General features: G+C 37.5%; 2 protein-coding genes across 2 annotated transcripts in view; both read right to left on the bottom strand.

The window, feature by feature from the left end:
- Nucleotides 1-389: 389 nt before the first annotated feature.
- LOC134804822 (uncharacterized) overlaps nucleotides 390-24,010 on the bottom strand; it is a 470,867-nt gene continuing 447,246 nt past the window's right edge. Inside the window, exon 10 of the mRNA XM_063778082.1 lies at nucleotides 390-404. The gene's annotated coding sequence lies outside the window, so the exon portion shown is untranslated. The remainder of the gene's footprint in view (nucleotides 405-24,010) is intronic.
- LOC134804824 (heparan-sulfate 6-O-sulfotransferase 2) overlaps nucleotides 16,769-24,010 on the bottom strand; it is a 104,467-nt gene continuing 97,225 nt past the window's right edge. Inside the window, exon 8 of the mRNA XM_063778086.1 lies at nucleotides 16,769-22,960. Within this exon, the coding sequence (XP_063634156.1) occupies nucleotides 22,813-22,960 (148 nt within the window). The 3' untranslated portion in view covers nucleotides 16,769-22,812. The remainder of the gene's footprint in view (nucleotides 22,961-24,010) is intronic.

The raw sequence follows: 24,010 nt of genomic DNA on the forward strand, positions 1-24,010 counted from the left end.
TCAGCCGAATGCCGAACGACTTGTGGGCCAGGTTAACCACAGAGTGGGAGCCCCACGAGTCTAACCGGGGAACCGGCAGGCCTCGTCGGCGATGGCGGGATAACTTGGACTCTTTCTTGAGAGGCTGGCCAGATATTGCACTAAATAGAGACGAGTGGAGGAAGAGGGGTGAGGCCTTTGCCCAGCAGTGGGACACAGTGGGCTCTGAATAATAATGAATAATAAAGTAATGCTGAATCGAGGTAACTTTATAGGTCATATAGCAATTAAAAACTGTATTGTAATTGTATGTTCGGCCCACTATAATGCAAGACGTTAAAGGGTTATTCCCACTAGTTACCACCAAGTTCTTACCGCCAGTGGTAACTACTGGGATTTTTTTCCCCACCTTTTACCACTGGTAACTACTGGGAAAAAAAATTCCCAGTAGTTACCACTAAACCAAGTTGGTGGTAACTACTGGGAATTTTTATTCCCAGTAGTTACTACTGGTAAAAGGTGGGAATTTTTTTCCCAGTAGTTACCACCAAAATATTGTTACAGTTCAATACTAATAAATACAGTTTAAATATAGAGTGCTTTAATAAATAATTATATGTTTAGTGGTTCAGGAAACTGCCTTAAGAGTGATGAAAAATATTAAAACAGTTTAACCGGTACAAGTGCAAAAAATAAAATATGTGTAAGGATAAATTTAATCGTCCATTTAGAATCTAAATTTTAGATTGTTTTTCAAGTGATTTTATTAATGAAAAAGTTTATGTTTTAGTATTTTTGATCATTTTCAAGACAGTTTACTGAAATGAAACACCAATCAATTTATAATAATTTATTAATGCAAAATGCATTTTAAAAAATTGGCTGTGTCATACAATTTGACTGGTCTGATGTTGATTTGTATGGGAGAGTCAATTTTTTTCGCGATTTCGGTATTGGTTCCACAGTAAAACTTGTTTAGTATGACCTACATATTCATCTCGTAAATTATTGCAGGTGACTATAAAAAAACATCCTGTACATATTAATACTGTTTTTATTAGTATTGAACTGTAACAATATTTTGGTGGTAACTACTGGGAAAAAAAAATCCCACCTTTTACCAGTGGTAATAAAAATACCAGTGGTAATAACCACTGGGAATAAAAATTCCCAGTAGTTACCACCAACTCGGTTTAGTACACTTCTATGGGCATCAAAGGATTGATTTAGCCGTGTCGCGCCGCTAAGAACTTGGTGGTAACTAGTGGAAATAACCCGACGTTAAATAATGCAAATGCGATGAATGGAGAACCCCCGTCACGCTGGCACGGCATGAGCTGCCGGCTCATATACACCTCCGCGGGGAATACCTACTAGCTAATTGCCAGCTTACTATTTTATCACACCCATTACTCCCATTAGGGACCTTACGCTAGTTGCGCTCATGGCAGCAAGTCATTTCGCCTTATCTGTCCAAATGTTCGAATCGCAACTCTTTCCTTGGTAGATAAAAACAAAAGCTGCAGAGCTTTAAATTATCACCATTTAAGTATAACTTCAGTGTAGTGTAGGTATTAAGATAATGTAGGAATTCCCAACAAGTGTTTCTCATGCCCCAACTTTTCTTTTACCCTTACGCAGCGTCTTACGTAGGCGAACATCGCGCGATCGCGAAGCGAAGCGGCGCGACACGGCTAAATCAATCCTTTGATGCCCATAGAAGTGTCCTACGTAACCGATCTCGTTGCGATACGGCGCAGCGCGGCGCGGCGCGATTTGCACGCGAAAGTCGGGCGGCGCGGCGCGGCGGCGGCGCGGGGAGAAGCGGCGAGACGCGGCGGCGGCGCAGCGAGACGCGGCGCGGAAAAAACAAACTGTTGTTGCATATGGAAGTGTGCGAAGGTGAGCGATTTTGACGCGATGGCGAAGCGGCGCGGCGCGGCGCGGAACGGGCGCGATCAATCCATTTGATTTTTAGACGCGAATATGACGCGGCTAGAGGCGTGGCGTATATAGAATTACCGGATTTGATTAGTCGACTCCCGTTTGATTTCTCTATAGGTTTTCCTGTAATCTATAGGCAGATAGGCACAAAACTAAAAAATATTCAAATTCGCGGAAATTGGCATAAAAGACAACTACAGTAGCGTCTATGATGACACTTACGACTATTCTGAGTTCGCTGTGATAAAGATTCGGCAAAGTAATTATTTTAATTATTAATTTTTTTAAGCTACAATCCGCGTAATTGCGAAGTCTACAGCTCACAGAAAAGAGCAACTACTTTCGTTTTTAACCGCCTTAAAAAAAAGGAGGTTCTCAGTTTGACCCGTATGTATGTTTGTCCGTGATTTTGATGCGGTTTTCAGTGGGAGTGGGAGGGGAAAAAAATCAATAAAAATAAACAAACAAAACCATAATAACTTAATATAATTTCTTTATAAAAAAAGAGCCTTCAAAAACCCAACCCACTGAAAAGCACAAAATATTTTTTTATACCCAGATTTTTATAGATTTTATTTTACCCAGACCCCAGCCCTATCCGTGTCCAGTCCCTAACCCGTCGTAAAGCTTTTTTCTGCCAAAACGTAATTAATACCTACTAATAAACAAATTAATAACCACCTGGGTAATTACGTACTTAGTTTTTGAAGGCGGTGCCAAATCAAAATGCCAGTAAACCAAAATTTTAGACAACGAAGAACGCTGCACTTACTTGCATAAAAAGACATAGTTTAGTTTACTCAAAATTTAAATACGAATTTTCTAATAAACCGTGTCTGCGTGCGGCCATGGCGATCGTGGAGTGTCTCCCTAGTCGGACAAGGCCGCCGCCGCGCCGCGCCGTGCCGCGCCGCTTCGCGTCTATATCGCTCATGTGCGAGTAGGACACACCTATACGTATCAACGTTTTGTTTCTTCCTCGCCGCGCCGCGCCGCGTCGCTTCGCGTTCGCGCGTTGTTCGCCTAGACGTAGCGTTGGTAATCTTTCTCTCTATTTGGTTCATATCTTCGAACCAGTGATTAGGTACAAGTAAAGCGTTGTATTATGTAATTAGTTAGTAAAATTTTGTAATAAAGTTGTTGAAATAATAGCAATTGCAAGAATGCAGCAAATGGACAAAAATCGACGGGTCCAAGAAGCTTTTGGAACAGGATGGCGAAAAGAACACGCCGCTTTTGCAGCGGATTGTAGCTCGATATGGAGTGGAAACAATGCAGTGGCACAAGAAGGGTATCCCATCACCTAGAATACAAGGTGTCTTAAAGTGATTCTCAAAATAGTGGCATCTTATAACCTGTCATCGAGTTTTTGAATTGAATGTATGTTTATTTGCTCTTTCTCATATGAAACAAAAATGTATCTAGATAAACTAAAACAATGTTTATCGAGGCCAAGTCATTATTTTTTTTAAATTTAATACTTATATTTATAAAAAATAAAGAGTAGCACTTTTCACTGTAACCTGTCTTGTCCAAAAGCATCGCTCTTCCAGTTTTAGTTCTTTAGATTTTATAAGCACCAATTTATGTAAATAAAATATGATGATAATAACATAAACAATACCTTTTAAAATGTACTTTGCACAGGCCTTATATATATATTTTTTGTTTTACAACAATATTCACGCACGAAGTTTGTCCAAGGATATTTTCACTGTTAACCTGTACCAACCTGTACATGCGCGGTATTGCATCTGACTCATACACAGAAAAATTTATTTATATCATAACTATGGCAAAATATTAGGTAAGTATCAAGCTAACCACCGTAGGGTACCATTATGACCCAAGTGTCGAAGTTTCGTAGAGACAAGTGGTTAAAGGCAGAAATCTTGGGTTTTGTAACGGAATGTTAACTTTAACTTGTCTCGATTATTTTACGAATTTGGTATATGGTTGACTATAAAGATAAGGGTGTCACTATTACTGGAGAGCATTACGCATGGTTAATGGTTATTGGAGCAAATGCGGGAATCTATGTATTAAAGACAAAAGGCGAGTACCTAAAATTGACTAAGGGTGTGCTGTCCCAACTAGCAAAATAGTCGTATAAGAATTGATTTACTCAGCCTGTAATCGTATAACAGCCGAGTTACGGTTGTTGAAACACCAATATATCGTATAATAGCGGTTAACTCGACTATTTAGCAATTTTCGCTAATTAGTGCTATAATCATGTCGTATAAACGTTTATAGCACTATCTTTTAGCACTTTTATTCCACCTTTTAATAAATGCTGAGTTATCGCTACTAAATCACTTTTATTCAGCATAATTGTTCTATTAAAATCATATAACAGCTATAGAATAGCTAATTGTCTGAATAAGGCGCTTTAATACAACTGTTACTCAATTCTCTTCTCTGTTGCTATAAAAGCTTATTAAAAGCAATCCAATAACCATTTGGCAACAATGCTGCTGTAACAGCGCGCTTATATCATAATTCGGGTAATGGGGTTCAAACCGCTGTTATAGGAGCTGAAGTGTATTTACAGGTTTTATTCAAAATGTATTCAGCTTAGAGTACTTTTAAAGAGTTTTGAACTACATTAACAGCACAAGTCAGCCATGTTGTCGTTTCAATATAGTCCGGTGGCCAACTGCATGAAACCCTACCTGATAAAAAAAATAGAAAAATCCTACTCTGTAGGGGTAGCTGACTTTTAGTAGCATCAACTGCTCTTGGTCGGCCGCGGCTTAATTTGGCAAATTTTGCGCAAATGGCAAAAAAGTGGCACAAAAATTCATCAAAAAAAAACCCCATCGTATAATAGAATTGAGGACAGCAAAACAAAAGTGGTCAGCTACATCCTGTGTTGGCAGGTTCCTGTGTCCTACCGAATTAGTGGTACCACGTGACAGCTACAATTTACCTCATCGAAAAATAGAATGAAAAAAAACTGACTGTAATACCTACATTAAATTTGTTGACGTATGTCTTGGTCGGTCTCACCTTAGCCTGACAGATTTTGCAGTCCGTCCGCATTAAAAAAAAATGTCAATGGCAGCTATCCTACCATACAAGTGACATTCTATTTTTCGATGAGGTAAATTGTAGCTCACGTGGTACCACAAATTCGGTCGGACACAGGAACCAACCAACACAGGTTGTAGCTGACCACTTTTGTTTTTTTTTGATGAATATTTGTATAGTTGAATCATCGAGAGCGTGGAATTGCATATGTAGTAGTATTGTATGTTTACAGGCATTCTATATTTGAATTTTCTATTTTCTTGTACTATCAGCATACAACCACTACAAATGCAATTCCATCTTCTCGATAATTCAACTATACCACTTTTTTGCCACTTGCGCAAAATTTGCCAAGTTAAGCCACGGCCGACCAAGAGCAGTTGAAGCTGCTAAAAGTCAGCTACCCCTACAGAGTAGGATTTTTCTATTTTTTTATCAGGTAGGGCTTCATGCAGTCGGCCACCGGACTATAAATTCATAAACATGGCGACAACATGTGCTATAAGTGTAGCAGTAAACGCAGTTACTCGACTTATAGTCGAATTAATGATATATAACAGAAACTAGATCGTGTAAGCGAATTTTTACTTATTTTAATTAATATTTTTTTATTGAAATTTAAGAAAATAGGCGGCCCATGAATATATATGAACCAGTGCCTTTGGTTTTATCAATAAAGTATTTTTCGCGCTAGGTTTTACTGTATTACGTGTACTTACAGACTGTAATATACACAATCACGGTAAAAATAAATGTCATGGATGACAGCAGTAAAAAAATACTTAAGTACCTTTTTGTTTTATTAGACACGTGATTAGGCCTCGAACTCAATAAAATAATTGAAATATAATCGCTTACCTGAGATCGTTTTTAGCACATATTAGTTGAATAAAAGCATTTACTGCACTCTTACAAATTTAAAATGCCGAGTAAAAGCAATTCGGCTACTTTTACGAAACATTTTTGCTGAGAAAAAGCAGTGCGGCTGCTTTTATAGAACACTTTCACTGAGTAATAGTAAATTGCTAATGTTTATAGAACAAACAGTCGAATAAAAGCACTATCGTTGCTATTAAAACACTAGAAGCGCTTTTACCCACTTTTACTCCACTCTTGCAGCATCGATTTGCTTCTTATACAGCGCTTACTCGATTTTTATAACACTTTTAGTCTGTATAAGTGCGCCTTTTTCGCGTTGAGTAAACGCTTACAGGACTTTTATTCGACTGTTTTTACACCTTTTATGGTACCAAAAAGCGAAAATAAAAACGTGCTCTCAGCTTTTAAAGCACATAGATTTGCTAGTTGGGGTTGCTGCAACTGCTGCAAGTAAATGCTCCGGTTCACAAAAGTCGTATTGGCATGGCTACCATGAATAAATGTCGATTCTGGCCCCATAGTGATTATTTTATATTCCCATATTTGAAAAGGGAGTTGCTGGGAACGAAATTTTACAACGACGATGAAGCGGATGAAGATGAAGTACTTAAACAGCTAAATTTTGGCTCATTTCAACAGCAAAGATAATACTTAAATTATTTTGTAAGTTAAGGATGACTCACGCTAGACCGGGCCTGGCCCGGGCCGAGTCGTCCCACAATGTCATATCACGTGGTGTTTCCATAGAAAACGACGCGCCGCAAGCTCCGGCCCGGCCCCGACCCGGTCTATAGGGTGAGTCATCCTTAAGGCTGAAACTTGGTACCTTAAATTATGCTCACCCCCACTATTCCGCTGGCTTGGACCTCCCCTCGTAGATTAGCTAGCCATCGGGAGGTTGATTCTAGATTTTAATAGTAAATAACCATGAGGGAAATACTAAATTGTACAAACACTATCAAAGGTAGGCATCGGTTGGCTGGGCAAACTCGTCACCTTAGTACGAGTAGTTACCCTTAACAAACAATAGAACAGAAAAGGCAACATTAAAGTAGCGTAAGCTTTTGTAAGGTAGCAAATATTTGAGCATATGACGTAATTTACATCTGGCAGGCAACGTATTAGCAGGCCGACGTTATGGCGTAATTAATCCTATGCATCGTTCGGAAATAATGGGGAACAAAAGAGCATTGTTTACAGAGGGCAGCTCGCCGGCGCGGCTCCGCGGCAGCAGTGCGTGAAACATGAGCGGCGCGAGCGCTAACGAGCGCGCTCGCCGACCCGCCGCCGCCGCCCCGTGCCGTGCGTCATGTACCCACGAACACGATCCCCATCCCATCCATCCTTTTCTTTGCATGAATACAAACATTATTATAAACTATGAAATATAATCTTTAGTACTTATCGAAAAATTCGGGTAGGTCGTAGCCCTATAGGACCTATGATGGTCGTGCTTTTATCGTTTTTCATAAGTAAGTAAGTTAAAACTTACTTGATAGAACATTGCGATCACGATGAAAAACGATAAATGTATTTTAATACATCACTCGATAGATGAAAAAAAAACATCCTATAAAAAATGGTTTTATACTCGGCAGTACAGCTGTACCCAACGGTAGGAACTTACCCACCTATTATTTACTGTATTTATGTTGTAGATTACACCACATCTCTTATGACCATATTGTTTGGGTTGATGTAAAATTTCCAAGACCTTTACAATAACGCGGAGAACAAAGGCACCCCTATTTAAATTGGCCCGTTGGACCTGTTGGGCATTAATTTGGCCGATAGGCGATAAGTTTCACGCCGGATAAGAGCACAATAGCCATTACAACAAACTGACCTGAAATACAAAGCGATAATGTCTTAACGCAACTTGTTCTGAAAGCTTTTTAGATGAAAAGCGGAGGTTTTGCTTGTCCCCTTCGTTCAACTTCAGCCGCTTAAGTGTCTATCAGAAAACAACGTTGTTTCATTTTGGCAGATACGAAACCCTTTCATGTTTCGGTGCTCCTTTAATTAACTCGATACAATGAATCCGGAAAGCATTAAATTGACTACTTAGTGGGGTAGGTAGATGTAGGTAAGTATTATAAAATCGGATCAATTATATTTAGCAGATTATAGGTAGGTTGGGGGGAGGGCTTTGCCTAACAGTGGGACATTATAGGCTATATAATAATAAATAATATAGGTAGATGAACTTCTTGACTTCTTGTTAATGTTATTACAGCTCTGCGATCATATATAACCATGGATACCGCCTTTAGGAACATTACCGTTCAAATTCTCAGGCCAAATTAGCACACATACACAATTACGCCTACATTCAAATAAGACGACGCGTTTACAGAGCCGTGACAGAGCCTGTAATAAAAGTTGGTAAACAAAATAAGAGTCATCTTTATTACACTAATAGCATTGCAAGCTGTATATAAGCTGTATTAAAGTTTATTTGTATACTATAAGCTGTACAGTTAGGCTGTACAAAGGCTGTATAAGCGCTTATACAGCCCTTATAAGTAAAAAAAGGGCCCAAATTATACAGCCTTTGGCGTTATTAGAGCTGTAGAGTAGCTGTATAAGCAATACATAAGCTGCATAATAGCTGCATTACAGCTATATTTCGGTGTAACAGGAAACCTTAACACTACAGATAATTTCTTATAAGTACGATATAAGAATATAAGTTTTAAATGAGTTATAAGAAAGAATTACAAGAGAATAATAATCATTTAAGAAACTAAAATGTCTTAATCTTGTTTATTCGTAATATAGTAATGGCGACAATAAAGTGTTATAGTGGATGGTAAAGGTAAAAGTAAATATTATACAGGACTTGAATGGAATATTACATTATTGGTAAGTGCGGATTATTATTTATTGAGAACCTGTGTATCTTTTCTGGCAAAATATTTACGCGCCTGCAAAATAACAAAGAGAAACCATAAGGAAAATATCAAAAATCGGTAAAGTTACTGTTTGTTTTTAAGGTTAGAGTATCAAAAATATTTATAAATATTAATTCGAAGGCTAAACAATTTATTTTAGCTGGTAATCATAACACGGCGTTAGTCTGCTAAATATTTGCAAGTATTTCTTTAATTATATTTACAAATACGTTTTTTTTTATTGTAAAATGGCGACAATTTTTAAACAGCCTACAGGATAGTTGGAGAGCATTATAATCTTAGTAGCTGTGCTGTGTAATAAATGGAGTGTCTTTTACAGCTAATGTAATTAAAACAGCTTTATAATAGAATATTTGTATTCGTTTGGCTGTATTTCGGTTCTCCGTACATAAGTTATAATTCTCTTTAGAGATCCGTATAACAAATAAAAAAACCTGTACTATAACTGTCATAAGTATATTCCTTTAGTTTTATAATACACTTATTTTTCAGAAATCATTACACTGCTATACTTATACGAGTGCAAAATTACGCCAAAAGATTGTTATAAGCGACTCTATCAGTAATACAGAAAAAAGCTGTACTATAGCTGCCATTTATTCATTAGGTTTTATAATACCCTTACAGACAGAAGTTATACAACTACTATTCTTATAGGAGAGTAAGATTACGCCATAAGAAATAGCTTTAAAACGGGGTTGACAGATACATTTGTACAGCTACAAGTGCCAAGTGATACTACAATACAGCCTGTATACAGCTTTTACGATAAAATTAGCTTGTAGTGTTTCACAACACTTAATGTTTTAAAACGGAGTTGACAGATACTTTTGTACAGCTAAAAGTGCCAAGTGTTACTACAATACAGCCTGTATACAGCTTGTACGATAGAATTAGCTTGTAGTCTCTCACAACACTTTTAGTTTTATAGTAGACTTTTTATATTCTGATAAAGCGCCCCATGCTTCCTCAGAATCCTTTATAATGATTTTATACAGCTTGAGCTGTATAATGTCTGTAAAGTACCTTTTATACAGCTTAAATCTTTTCTGACACTCTTATACGTCCCTTAAATCACTCTAAGTTCTTAATTGGCTGCTATATTGATGTTGCCGACACTTCCATGCTACTTGGGTAGCTAAGTGTAGATGAAATGCATATAATGTCAATAACTACCAATCAGCGACATTAATCCGCTAATAACCTTCTTGCTGTACGTACTGGCCGCTGAGAGTTCGCGGTTCATATTTGATTAGAATATGACTTGGACAGGGATAGGTTTATGCCATACAGTGAAGAACCAGTCAAATAATTCACGTATAATCATTTAATGCAGATTAAAAGATAACTAGTTAAAATGTTGTTATGACATGACAGACTAACACAACATAAGTAAATATATCATTGTTGTATAAATGTATTCCGCTATATTAAGTATTTTGTATATTTTATTATCAATCTGCATGGCAGTGCGAAGTCACGTTCAGGTATAGTCTGTCCGTTTTTCTAAGATCAAGTACGCCATAGTAAATGTATGGCGAACTTAATCTCTCAGAAATCGGACTGGCTATACAGTCTGCAAAATTTACATGGGTACACGAATCGGGTCAAAAATATTTGAACAGGCGGAGTCACAATAAATCCCCACTTTCAGTTCAGAATATTTTATATGTACATATATAGCCGGTCAAGCAAGTTTGTCAGTAGAAAAAGGTGCAAAATTAAAATTTTGTATAGGACCACAGCCGTTCGCGCGCTTACATTTTCTAAATTTGCCGCTCTTATAATATTTTAAACTTTCGCGTTTTGAACACATATTAACTCACATTATACGAAACGAAACTGATTTACGTCGGTAAATCAAGGTAATTGAATATAATTCGCGTTAGACCCGTCTATAATGTGAGTTAATATGTTTGCCGCTCTTTTCTACTGACGGAAATGGCTTGAGAGAGAACCTACATATATGTGACAGTAGAGGGTGGATTCAAATATTCAACATTTTCAGATAATGTGTGTATTTGTTAAATTAATTCAGTGAAAGCATGATAGGAAAAATGTATCTACATATAGGAGACCGGGTATAATTATCTCACGGGTTATATCTCATGAATAGAACATATTCTAGATATCTTGCCAGGCATCCACTCAATTTCATGTCTCTCTAATTGGACAGCTTTTTTCCATAGTTCTCTGCGAATAGCGTCTTGTGGGAATCTGAATGGAAAGTAATGTAAAATGACAATACCAAATTTGATTATTAATTTGAAATAACTAGGTAGTTTTTTTATAGCTCCATCTCATGAAATAAAAAAGGAAAATACAAATCTGTAAGAAGGAATTTATTACTACATTTATAATTATATAGAAAATACCTAAACCCTTAAACTAATAACGCATAGACGGATAGTCTCCATACGGCTAACCTGCCAAAAGTGAAGCCGAAACACGATCGATGTGTGCGTGGAACGCTCGTGTTTTACGCTCAGCAAACACACACATATATACAAAATATGTTGCCAGTATTCATTTACTTCTCTCAAAGTAGGGGAATTTTAACAACCTCACACTTGGTTATTAATAATTTGGAAGTGTGTAGATTCGATTTTGTAGCAAAAGCTTTTTGTTTATTTTGGGATTTGTTGCATTTCTGTACTTTGTGAAATAATGATTAAATAAATAGCTGATAGGTTTTTACTATTTTTATTTATTTAACAAATGTGCATAAAATAATAAGAATAAATTTAAATAGGACAGAGCATATTCGACTGTGTTTAGTCCGTTTCCAATGTTTCCATATTGCGTCATTCCGATTTAGTCTATTTTTTTCCTTCCATCTCGCAGACAGAAGTAGATCAGTCAGAAAACTGAAACGAACATGACACAAAATAAAAATAAGAAAAAAGTAAATACTTACCTAAATAATTAACTTAATTATAATTTTCTATAATTATACAATGAAATTTAATGGAGCGTATTTATTTTAGAATGTAGACGTCATGTCCCATTTGGAGGAAAAAATATTCACTACACTGGCAACATTTAGAAGAAATGGCGGGTGACGAAAATTTGGATTTTTGTATTTACGATTATGTAAAAATATCACATTAAACTCGATACTTACGCGTGAAATGTAATATTAAGCGGTTTGTATTTATTATATGATGTGTTGTGACACCCATTCACTGTACAAACAACCATCTTTCCTGTAGTTTTTGATTTTTAAACGGGAGGTGTACACACACCCATTTGACTTTGAGTACTGCGAGGGCCGTTCGAATACGATGATGCGAGTGTGACGTGACGTCGCACTTGAAATGGCTTCACTGGGGGTGTACGAACTAGGAATCTATGCCTTATAAATCTATGCCTAAACCAAACACAAGTTAATAAAATAGTCTACTTCATTTAGCATAACACCATCCCTATTATCCTCGCAATTTAAAAAGTCGTATGTTGTTATGAAAGTCGTATGCAGTTGTTACGTTTTAGCTTAGCACGGTAGTATTGAAAACAAATCGTCATGTTTTTTCCAAATTCTACTGAAGTTATCTGTTTACTACAAGTGAAAAGTGATTCCACTGTCCTTGGTATGAACTAAAATAACTTCTGCACCACTTCACGACACATGAATATATTTTTCATATCTCATGCTCTGAAAGTGGGTCGTTGTTGTTCTAGAAGGTGCGCAGAAAGTGATACGTTTATGCTCTAGTGCAGAAAAATGGTGTACTCCTCTGCGTCCCCGTCCCACAAACAACTGGGTAGAAACAAATTGGAAAAATAGTGTCTTTATTTCCTCGCCTGGAACAATTGGTAATTGTTTAATTTTACTAATCCCACGTTGATCCTTTTTTTATACAAAATGATGTAAGTAAATTGTTAAAAACAATTTATTCTTGATTTCTTTCGTTGAATTCTATTTACTCGATTTCATAAGACGGGAACCAAAAGGAATACACCAAAAATATTTTTTTAAACCTTACACTTGCGTAAATAAGCAAAGGCAGAATCTTATACAGCCACAGTTAAACGTTTGTACGATATTAAATTGGTTTTAAAAGTTATTTAGCACTATATTCATGAAAATAAAATAAAATACAAGATAAAACATTCTTATATTATTTTAAATTGTTATTTAATATTTAAAATACTTTTATTATGTTATTACATGGTGCGGCGCACCAAGGTCGCGGTGCGGTCCGGTAGTCTGTTGCGGCTTTTAGAACGAAAAAGTATAAAATTAAAAAGTAAGAGGCAATCCCGCTGATTTTCATACTATAATGAACAAATCATTTTAAAAATACTGCAGTTTGTTAAAAAATGTGTGTTTTCGTAAATATTGCAATCTAAATGATTTTCGCTAGGGGTTATTAATCTTCATACATGTAAAGTCTCCGATTGCAAGTAAGTCTTAAGGAAAAAAATCATGGCCGTAGGTCTATTAGGTATACTTCAATTACTGATTTTGCGAAATTGCCTTGTCTTGTTTGGTTTCCTCGCATTCGATATGAAAAGTAGAGTGTTTAACTCGGGTGAAAGGCACCATTTCCGTCTCGGACTATTGGCGCTCTCACTGCGTTCGAGCGCCAAACTACCTCGACAGAAATGGGTGCCTTTCAACCCTTGGTTAACAATCTACTATTTAATTACAAAAAAACGTTGTTTTTATAAATCAATTTAGCCATTTGTCACTGACTGTCATCTCGGCGGTACTGAGATTGCCAATCGAGCAGTTTGTAAGTACCGCCTATCGCGGGGTAGTTTGCGTTGGGTCATAATGAGCGGACAGAATACTTCCATGTATAGCATTTCGCTGACTCTAGATCAGCGGTCGGCAACAAGCGGCCCGCGGGCCGCATGCGGCCCGCGAACCTCTCACTTGCGGCCCGCGAGCCTCCCTGGCTATTTTTTATGTAATATTGACAAACGACAATGTCTGATAAAGTCATAAATATTAACAAAGTGCGGCTCGCGTCAACTTCGATAACTACTATTTGGCCCTTGGCTGCTAAAAGGTTGCCGACCGCTGCTCTAGATAGTAAGAGTTTACGGCCAAAAACGGCGCGTAGCGCCTTAAGGTCCTCTCCTTCTACGTTTGATCTGAACACGAACACGACACCTTGTACACTTCAAAGTAAGTAGTAGGACCTCTGGTAAGACTGCCAACAAATGGTTAATAAAAAAACTGTGGTAAGAATTAACCGATTATTACGATAGGTATTGGATGTAGAATCAGAACTGAATCAATGTGTGCGTCTGTCGACTGTCGTCTCCTCGACATTATATCGCAGGCGAGCAGACCACGTTCATTTATTGATAAATCCGGTACGGCGCAGGTTGAATTAATTTCTGTCCATTCATCAATTAATGCGGTCGAGTCGTTGCACTCGAACTGCAGTAGCTACACGTTTGTTAATTCAGATCACAGACAGTGTCCTGACCTCGGTACAAATTGTTAGTTTAAGTAGGTAACTTAACTTAGCCATAGCCAGTCAGATATTTCCCCGTTTCGTTGCCCACAAACTTTACACCTATGTAGGTACGTCCTATATAGGCTATTCATAAATTACGTCATTTCAAATTAAGGGGGGGGGGGGGGGAGTCTGGACTTAGGATGGTGGTAGCATGACGTAGGAGGAAACGGGGTCATTCGAAGCATGATTTTTTGATGAATTTAGGGGGGGGGGGTCAAAAATCGTCATAAATCGATGACGTAATTTATGGACAGCCCCCTACCTATTTCACAGTTGGTCTCATTATCATCAATTCAGGACCTGACGATGGGTTACTGTAGAAATCGAGGAATCTCTTCAAATATTACTTATAGGCACACCTATAAGTGAGTTCTTCTTCTTCTTTTTAGGGGCTATATAAAGCTCCAAAGCCTATATGTATCACTGCGACCATTCCTGATCTATTGTGATCGCCACCTACTACAACTCTCGATCCAAACCTGCAACTTCAAACAGCTGCAGGATCCTTTTGGTCTCGAGAGACTTTACCTCCTCCGGGCGCAATAAGTACTTATGTGTCCGCCCAGGATTAGGTCACGAGTACGCATTAGGCAAGGGCACTCTTGTGAGGATGTGCAAGGGCGTCTCCTCTGCCTCCATACAGAGTCTGCACCGCCCTATATCACGTTTCCCCATAGTGTGCATGTGCTTATTTAGGCCGCAATGCCCAGTAAGCACCCTTACCAAGTTGCGCAGTTGGTTCCTAGACAGCGCTAAGGCGTTCGACGACGCCTTTTTGCTGAAGGCCTTGATAAGCGCTTTCGAATGGTTCAAACCTGTTGTTTCTCTCCAGAGTTGAATGGTTTTGTAGTGACAGTAGGTCTTTAGGGTGAGCCGCGTTAGGCTTTTGGGAATACCACAAAAAGGCTCAGGACTGTAGTTCTTCCCCTTAGCCCCTGCTCGCGCGAGTTCGTCGGCCTTCTCGTTTCCTACGATACCCGCATGCCCCGGGACCCAACGCAGAACAACCTTGTTCCTGGCTCCAAGGTTGTTCAATAGTTGCCTGCAGTTCTCAACCAGCCTCGATGTGGTTACATCAGAGGTTAGGGGTAAGAGTTCCGCCTGGCTTCCGAATGGATATAGATAGTGTGGTTGCCGTAGTTGCTTTGCAGATTGATTGACGCACATTCTAGAATGGCGTATACCTCTGCCTGGAATATAGAGCAAAAACGTGCTAGGTTTAAGCTGATGCTTTTTCTAGGCACTTCACCACATACTCCGCAGCCTTTCAGATCCGGATTTGGAGCCATCAGTGTACCACCTCAGGCTTCCGTCTTTCCACTTAATTTGACTGTTTGACCATGCAGTCCTCCCTTTTGGGGAGTTCCACTGAGTAAAGTTTGAGTGGACAAAATTTGGGTGACATAGTGTCGGATGGCATCTCAAGAACAGGAATATCGTACACAAGTAGTGAGTATTGGGTATTTTTATAGTATTCCCATAGATAAAATAAAACGATGAACCTGGTTGGTAGGTATTAAAATTAAAGCATTATTTGGTAAAGTGGGACTGCTGATGAGGACTATAAAATAAATTAAAAAGGCATTATGAACTGTTTTGTGAAGTCGGTCCTTCATGTTGTTCAAAGTTATTTATCTATCTTATCAAAGATAGGTTGACAATCACGACGTGCGACCAATACGTGCCATTTGCAACCCAACGCCTTGTATTTGATGGCGAGCAGTGGTGCCGAGAGCGAGAGCGTAACTGGCCGGGACCCCTCGACTGCCGCGCCGCCGCCGCGGGTGCAGCGGATGCGCCTAATCACATCAATGCGAATTCGCGAGGATACTTCATATCAACCAACGCGTAAGTGCTGCTCATTCCTCCTTCAATGAAGATCCTTTTGACGCGCATTATATATGTGATGCAGAGCTGGATATCTAATGGATATTAATAAAAACAGACACATTGATTGTGTACACGTTATAGCTTGATGTTTATTAACCGTCTTTAAAAAGAAGGAGGTTCTTAATTAATCATATTTATCCCCAAGTAGGTAATTCGTTAAGTATAGGTACATATTACTGAATTAGCCTTGTTCTTCTCGCGTTGTATTTATTAGGTGAACTGAGTGCTTCTTTTTTTAGGAGGCAAACAAAAGTAATGTTTCTTCTTCGAAAGATGAACTACCTATGTACTTACATACGATATACAAACAAAAATGGAACACAAAATCTTGCACTAGAATGCTTTTGTACATCAAGCGGTCAGTGGTCGTCAGAACGCGGAACTCCAGACCGCTGTCCGTGTGCGCGGGCTCTTAATAATGTTTTCTAACTATATCCGTTAGAACTTATGTAACTACGTATACACAACGGGATTTATTGTAGTTTTACGTAAAATATTGTTAGCGATGATATCACCCATCCACTTCTTGCTGCACAAAATAAAACTCCCATCCCGATTATGATCGGTAATAACACTTTACGTACCGGCGAACTTCACTGTGTAGGTACCTACCACTTAAGAAGCAAAGGGAAATAAAAAGAAAAACCTAGGTTATTTTTGTATTTATTTATTTTACTCAGTGTTTATTAACACAACATGACGTCATATGATTTGGTTCAGTCTGGAACTTAATAAACTAAATCCTAAAATTTGGTACTAGACCACACAATCGGCACTAGTAGGTACGTGCAGCTATTTGATACGCACATTCGATAAGTTACTCGTAACACCTAATACGACAATCGTTAAGAATAACATTTACATGCTCTATAAATGGCTAACTCGATATATGGCAATACACCCATTACTTACGGCCAACGATCCTGGACACCCTTTCCCTTCTGATCGATCGTTTGCCACTTGCCATTAGCAGCTCACACCGCAACCGATGAAGTGTCGTGCCTTAAACTGGTATCCTCACTATAAGTATCTAGGTATATATATTCATTATTATAAAGCGACCTAAAATATACTACATATATTGTTTTACCTACAAAACATTTAAGAGACCATCCGAAATACCTAGAAACCGATTTGGTCACTTAACATTTTTACGGGAAAGGGTGTCGGATTAAATGTATTGTAAGCAGAGAACAAAATATAAAGCTATGGATTATGCGATCAATTATTCTGAAACATTGGGTGCATAAAGATTTTATCACAGGGCATAGTGTAATATTTTTTACACACCGAAAAAAATAGTCTTATCATATATGTAATCATATAATAAACATTAATCTTGTATAAATCTAAAATTACACTGCAAGCCAGTACCGTTGACATTTTGTCAGCGAACAACTTCAATCAGACGAAACGAAAAACAATGACTACATCACACATGTAGATAAATAAGTAAAAAATACCTTTCACACGCCTGAGTAACATACAAGACATGTCTTTTAAAGAATCAATCGATTATCCAGTAACAGGCAACATCTAAGTATCAGCTAACTAAGCGAACAAAATGAACGCAAGACAAGTTGTATCTATCGAATTTATTGTCAAAGGTCGATCTCTCCGCCGCGCCGCGCGCTGCGATAAAAGTGTGATCGTACGATGATCATTCATCTGTTTCGGGAAGCGACATTGTTTTCAAATACATAGCTACGCCAGAAAACAAATAATAATATATGTATAATGGCAGTGCTTCAGACTCAGCTATGGCGGTTACCACACTGCCTTTCGCATGTGGTTGCGAAGTGCGAAGCGACGAATTCGCGTGCGGCGACGACGGTACGATAGTGCGGTTTTCTCCGTATTTTCGTCCGAAGCTGCGATGCCCGAAGATGCGCGTTTATGAACAAAAATCCGTCCGTCCGAAAGCACGATTGCGTTGCGATTCGCACCTTCGCATGGACAGGCGGAGCCAATGTGTTATGCCATGCGGTTTTTGCATACACATCGAGATTCTACAGAAGGTACAAAGTTAAAAATCGCAGCACCGGACGTTGCTCCGAAGTGTGAAGCAGTGTGACAACCGCCTATTATATATACCTACCTATGTATTACATGAAAATCGTTTGTGGATTCATACCAGGTATACAAGTAATATATGTACTTATATACATTCCATAGCTTAGTAATAAAAATGCTAGATATAGATCTATTACCTACCCACAACCCACAACACACGTATTATTGAGCGTACTGTGGGACTAGGTCGATTTGAGTAAGGTTGTCCAATAATAATAATTCGTTCACTGTAATATTTATTTATTACATTTCCTGAATAAGTATACTAATAGAATATTCCATATTATTCAGCAAAAATATTTATAATATTTTAATAGGTAGTTCTATTTGAAAACTTGATGCTGGTGGCAACAATCGGACTGACTCAGGTATATTCAACCAATATCCAATCCAATTTTTTATAAGGTATTTAATACTCGTAGTCGTGTTAGCTAAGGAGTAGTGGGTCGCAAAATAATTTTGTGGCTTTCCATCAGAGAAGGGTCCTTATGCTTCATGTGCAATAAGAACCATTCTATCAGAATTTCTATTTGAATTACAGATGAAAAGGTCCTTATTGCACTTGAAGCATACAGGACTCCGACTCTAGTTTCTGTTGGATAGCAAATATGGTGGGTTACTACCAAAATGCTAAATGACGGATCGCGGGTGACAGCTTGAGTAATAATTTAGCTGGAAATAATACTTTTGGTTTCATGACAGACCTAGAAATCTTATCTAATCTAATACCTTTAAACGAGCAATTCTTGTTTATTTATTTATATACATGTATATATATTTCTGCAATCTCGGAAACGGCTCTAACGATTTCGATGAAATTTGCTATACGGGGGTTTTCGGGGGCGATAAATCAATCGAGCTAGGTCTTATCTCCAGAGATAGAGTAATTATTGAGTTTTTGTATGTCTTCCGAGCAAAGCTCGGTCTCCCAGATATTTCATTTTAAACAACACAATGAATGACTATAAGTATTAATTTTGAACAAGTCTTAAAAATACTGATTAGCCCTGTGCCTTAACCGGATCTAAAATACTTGTCCATTAACAGAAATATGTCGTAGTAGCAATAATATTAACAGTACAATATTTGCTTTACCATTTGATATTAATCACATGTACTTAAAGTGTAACTTCCAATGGCTGAATTAGTTGAACGACTAATTAATACGCATGTATGAACGCTGAATGCTATTTGGAATTAGAAACGTCGCAGCACATGCCACTAGTGAAAGCGACGGCTTGTTAAAGCTATTGCTTTATACATACAATACAACAGTATGTGTGTGTTTTAGACATTTCTATACTAGATAATAGTAATTTGTTCGCGAATTACAAATTAAAACCTTATTAGCCGCTGCCTTACCGTGTGCTTGGTTTGAGAGATCACTTAAGTGATTTAATATTATAACCTACTTATACTTAACTGTCTAACCTAATTGATAAAGATATGTAAATTATAATTGGACGAAACTAAAACGGTCGGCCAAATTATCTTAATAACAACACATAGAACACTTTTGTTTGATAAAGCTGACAGTAACTACTTATTCAGGACCTGATTCTGTGGCCGAGGGAAACTAGTCGGTCGTAAACAAAATTATTTTTACTTTTTCAAATCATGTCTTAATAATTTGTTCGGCACATTTTTACGTTTATTACACCTGCTAAATGGGTTATAATTTTTAATAGAGCGCAATGCTGTATTGCGTGTAAGTCGCATTATTGTTGGCTATTATATAGTAGGAGATGTATGGGGGCATACATCGGACCTTCACCAATCTGTCTGACGGATAAAACTATGAAAATATGAAAGAAAATATGTTCCTGAACATAAAAAAATAGGGTTGCCTAAAGAAATCCGGTTAAGGCTATTTTTAATAACTTTTTGAAAAAAAATTTTTTTCTTCAAATTTCACAGATTTGTCTGACAAACGAAATAAGTTCCAATGGAAAGTATAGAACTTGTACAACATAAATCAACTAGGTTGCCTATCTTTTTCCGGTCACTATTATGTGGTTGCCATGTTTAAACAGGTGCGTTTTTATCGATAATTGCACTCATCTGTCTGACGCTTGAATTATGCATCAAAATGTTGGTAATTTTATTGCGAATACAGTGGCATAGGGTTGCCTGCGAAAATCCGGTCACAAATAAGGGTTGCCAGGCTTTTAAGTAAAATAAGAAGGGAAAACTTTTACCGATAACTCATAAACGGCTTAACCTATCAAGTTTGTTTTAATTTTGTTTGAATGAGTTTTTTAAGCACTATTTTTATGATTTTTTCATATTTTTTGGATCAATGGTTCAAAAGTTAGAAGGAATACCCGTATTTTGTTCTTTCTAAATTATTATTTCCAAAACGGTTAACTTTATCAAAAAATATTGTTTGCAGACCCCTATTTATTTTTAAAGACCTATCCAACGACACCCAACACTGTAGGGTTAAAACGGTAAAAAAAAATCACGTACATTTTGATTCTTTCAAAGCGATTATTTCCGAAAACATTCACTTAATCAAAGAATGTTTTTCTAAGACCCCCTATTTATTTTAGAATACCTATCTAACTACTACCTAACATTTTTTGATAAAGTGAATATTTTTGGAAATAATAGCTTTAAGAGACACAAAACGTGTGTGAATATTTTTACATCGTTTCAACCCAATAATGTGGGGTGTCTTTGGATAGGTCTTTGAAAATAAATGGGGGTTTTCTATAAACATTTTTTTATAAAGTGAAAAGTTTCGGAATTAAACGCTTCGAAAGAAACTAAAAGTGTGGCGTTTTTTTTTCGTTTCAACCCTAAGGTGTGGGATGTCGTTGGATAGGTCTTTTAAAATGAATAAGAGTGTTCAAGAAACATTTATTGATAAAGTGAACATTTTCGAAAAAAATCGCTTGTTACGAAACAAAATGTATGTGAGTTGTTTTTTTTTCACTTCAACCCTACGATGTGGGATATCGTTAGATAGGTCTTTTAAAATAAATAGGGGTCTTAGAATAACATTTTTTGATTAAGTGAATGTTTTCGGAAATAATCGCTTTGAAATAATCAAAATGTACGTGATTTTTTTTTACCGTTTTAACCCTACAGTGTGGGGTGTCGTTGGATAGGTCTTTAAAAATAAATAGGGGTCTGCAAACAATATTTTTTGATAAAGTTAACCGTTATGGAAATAAAAATTTGGAAAGAACAAAATACGGGTATTCCTTCTAACTTTTGAACCATTGATCCAAAAAATATGAAAAAAATCATAAAAATAGTGCTTAAAAAACTCATTCAAACAAACAAACTTGATAGGTTAAGCTGTTTATGAGTTATCGGTAAAAGTCTTCCCTTCTTATTTTACTTAAAAGCCTGGCAACCCTTATTTGTGACCGGATTTTCGCAGGCAACCCTATGCCACTGTATTCGCAATAAAATTACCAACATTTTGATGTATAATTCAAGCGTCAGACAGATGAGTGCAATTATCGATAAAAACGCACCTGTTTAAACATGGCAACCACATAATAGTGACCGGAAAAAGATAGGCAACCTAGTTGATTTAATTATGTTGTACAAGTTCTATACTTTCCATTGGAACTTATTTCGTTTGTCAGACAAATCGGTGAAATTTGAAGAAAAAATTTTTTTTCAAAAATTTATTAAAAATAGCCTTGACCGGATTTCTTTAGGCAACCCTATTTTTTTATGTTCAGGAACATATTTTCTTTCATAGTTTCATCCGTCAGACAGATTGGTAAAGGTCGACCATAGAAACGGGATCGTGGGATCTTAGACCAATAGGAGGAGCACCGTCTCAGCCAAACGGGGCGTAGTACATAGTACCTACACTACACGTGGCACCCAAACTAAGCGCGCAGTTAACTCAGCCACACGAAGGCCCTACATACAGCTACCATTAAAAAGTGAAGCTTATTTTCGTACTTACGTAAATCCGTTACAATTATTATGAGTATGACTTATTTCCATTGTTTGATCTTTGGCTAATTAAAATGAGACTATTTAAATTATAATAAGAGTATTTTTAGAACCAATACAATATCTAATACGTCGTAAACATATAAAATATAAATTAAAATATATTCTTGTCGGTCATTATATTTCATATAATCCATAAGTTGATTCTAAAAACAAATCCTAGTCATCAGGTATCTTTTAACTCTTATAAGTCATGTCACTCATAATTTTTCCAGATAATTACTTTAAAGGCTACTTCGTTGGGCTCATCCTAGATGCATTACCTACCCTGTTTCAACGTTAACATTCTTTTCATACAATAACGGGATAAAATATAATTTATATTTAGACATTATAATTACAAGGGATGGAATTATATTATAGCACAATGTGTACATAGATGCCAACGTCTACGAAACATATCATTTAATAATATTTAAGATATCTTAAAGAAGGGATTTTACGAAGAATCTATAAAGAAAACATTAGCAAAACACTAGTTCTGCTCGAAGATATTTGTAAATATTTGTACAGGCCTATTTTAACATTTAGAGTTTATAGTATTAACCGGTGTAACTACGAACGCATTTATATGAATGACGTGTTGGCGGCTAGGTTAGGTAGTAGGGGTGGTTGACTAGCGTTGTGTTGTGGGGCGCTTACCGCCGGCCGCGGTACTTCTCCGTGGTAGCGTCCTCGAGGTTGCTGTCCCAGTCGAACTCCGTGACGCCGCTGCGCGGGGCCACCTCGCCCAGGTGCCGCCAGCGGTATTCGAAGTCGGAGTCGCGTTTCTTCAGGGCCTCGAACCTATACATCACATATTTCATTTAACACAAGTTTGTTTCATTTGAAAATTATGTTTTCTTTGCTGTGTGGGCTTCAGTGGGAGCGTTATCCGACAATCTATTAATATTAGCTAGATAGTTACTCGTAACATAACCTAGGGTCTAACATATTTGCTTTAGAGGAAGTGGTTTATTGTTTGTTTTGTCAATTAACCTTTTGACAGCCTTTCTCTGCCAGCTTTTTTCTGATATACAAGACAAACAAAATCGGGCTAATTTCGCCGCGGTCTGATAAATAAGACAAAACTTCGTATAACTTCGTGCCCCCCGGCGACACGAGCACGCTCGATGACAAATTCTATGGCGCTCAAAAGGTTAATGATGGAAGGACTACTACAATCCAACCACTTCACGACATCTTCAGATGTATCTATGCCAGCGGAAGTATTTTTCAGGTTTCAGAATTCAAACAGTAAAATAGTTAAGATGGATGTCAAGGGAGGTCATGTCGATTAGCGAACAAAAGATGGCGTGTATTCGAACAACTGTGGATTTTCGACATTTCCCAAATCTTATTTTGACGACCGGTCTGGCCTAGTGGGTAGTGACAGTGACCCTGCCTGTGGTATTGGCCAGGAAATCCGGATTTCACGTTTAAGTCATAAATAGCAGTAGGATACAGCTTTTCTAGGTATAAAGGGGTGTTTGGAGATTTACCTGTGTATACCTAGTATATAAAAATACAACGGGTTAGTGCCGGCAGAAGTGAAAACTCAACGACATTGTAACTCAAAATATTAATAACTGCTAGTGCAAAATGTCTGCAGCACTATGTATAATTGAGGTTAACGCCATCTAGCGTTATTTCGTCGCATTACTTGAAACCCCTAAGCACATCACTGTGAGTACTACAGTTATATTAATACCAGTTCGAGGGAAACTCACTAGATGGCATTTAAATCAAAAATGAAAAACACAATGACATTGTCCGTCACACGTGACGTCACGCAAGCGCCCTGCGCCGCCTAAACGAAACAGCAGACTCAGGCATGCATTTTCGCCGGGCAGTAAA

The sequence above is a fragment of the Cydia splendana genome, chromosome Z (assembly GCF_910591565.1).
Source record: "Cydia splendana chromosome Z, ilCydSple1.2, whole genome shotgun sequence".
In the NCBI taxonomy this organism is placed as follows: domain Eukaryota; kingdom Metazoa; phylum Arthropoda; class Insecta; order Lepidoptera; family Tortricidae; genus Cydia; species Cydia splendana.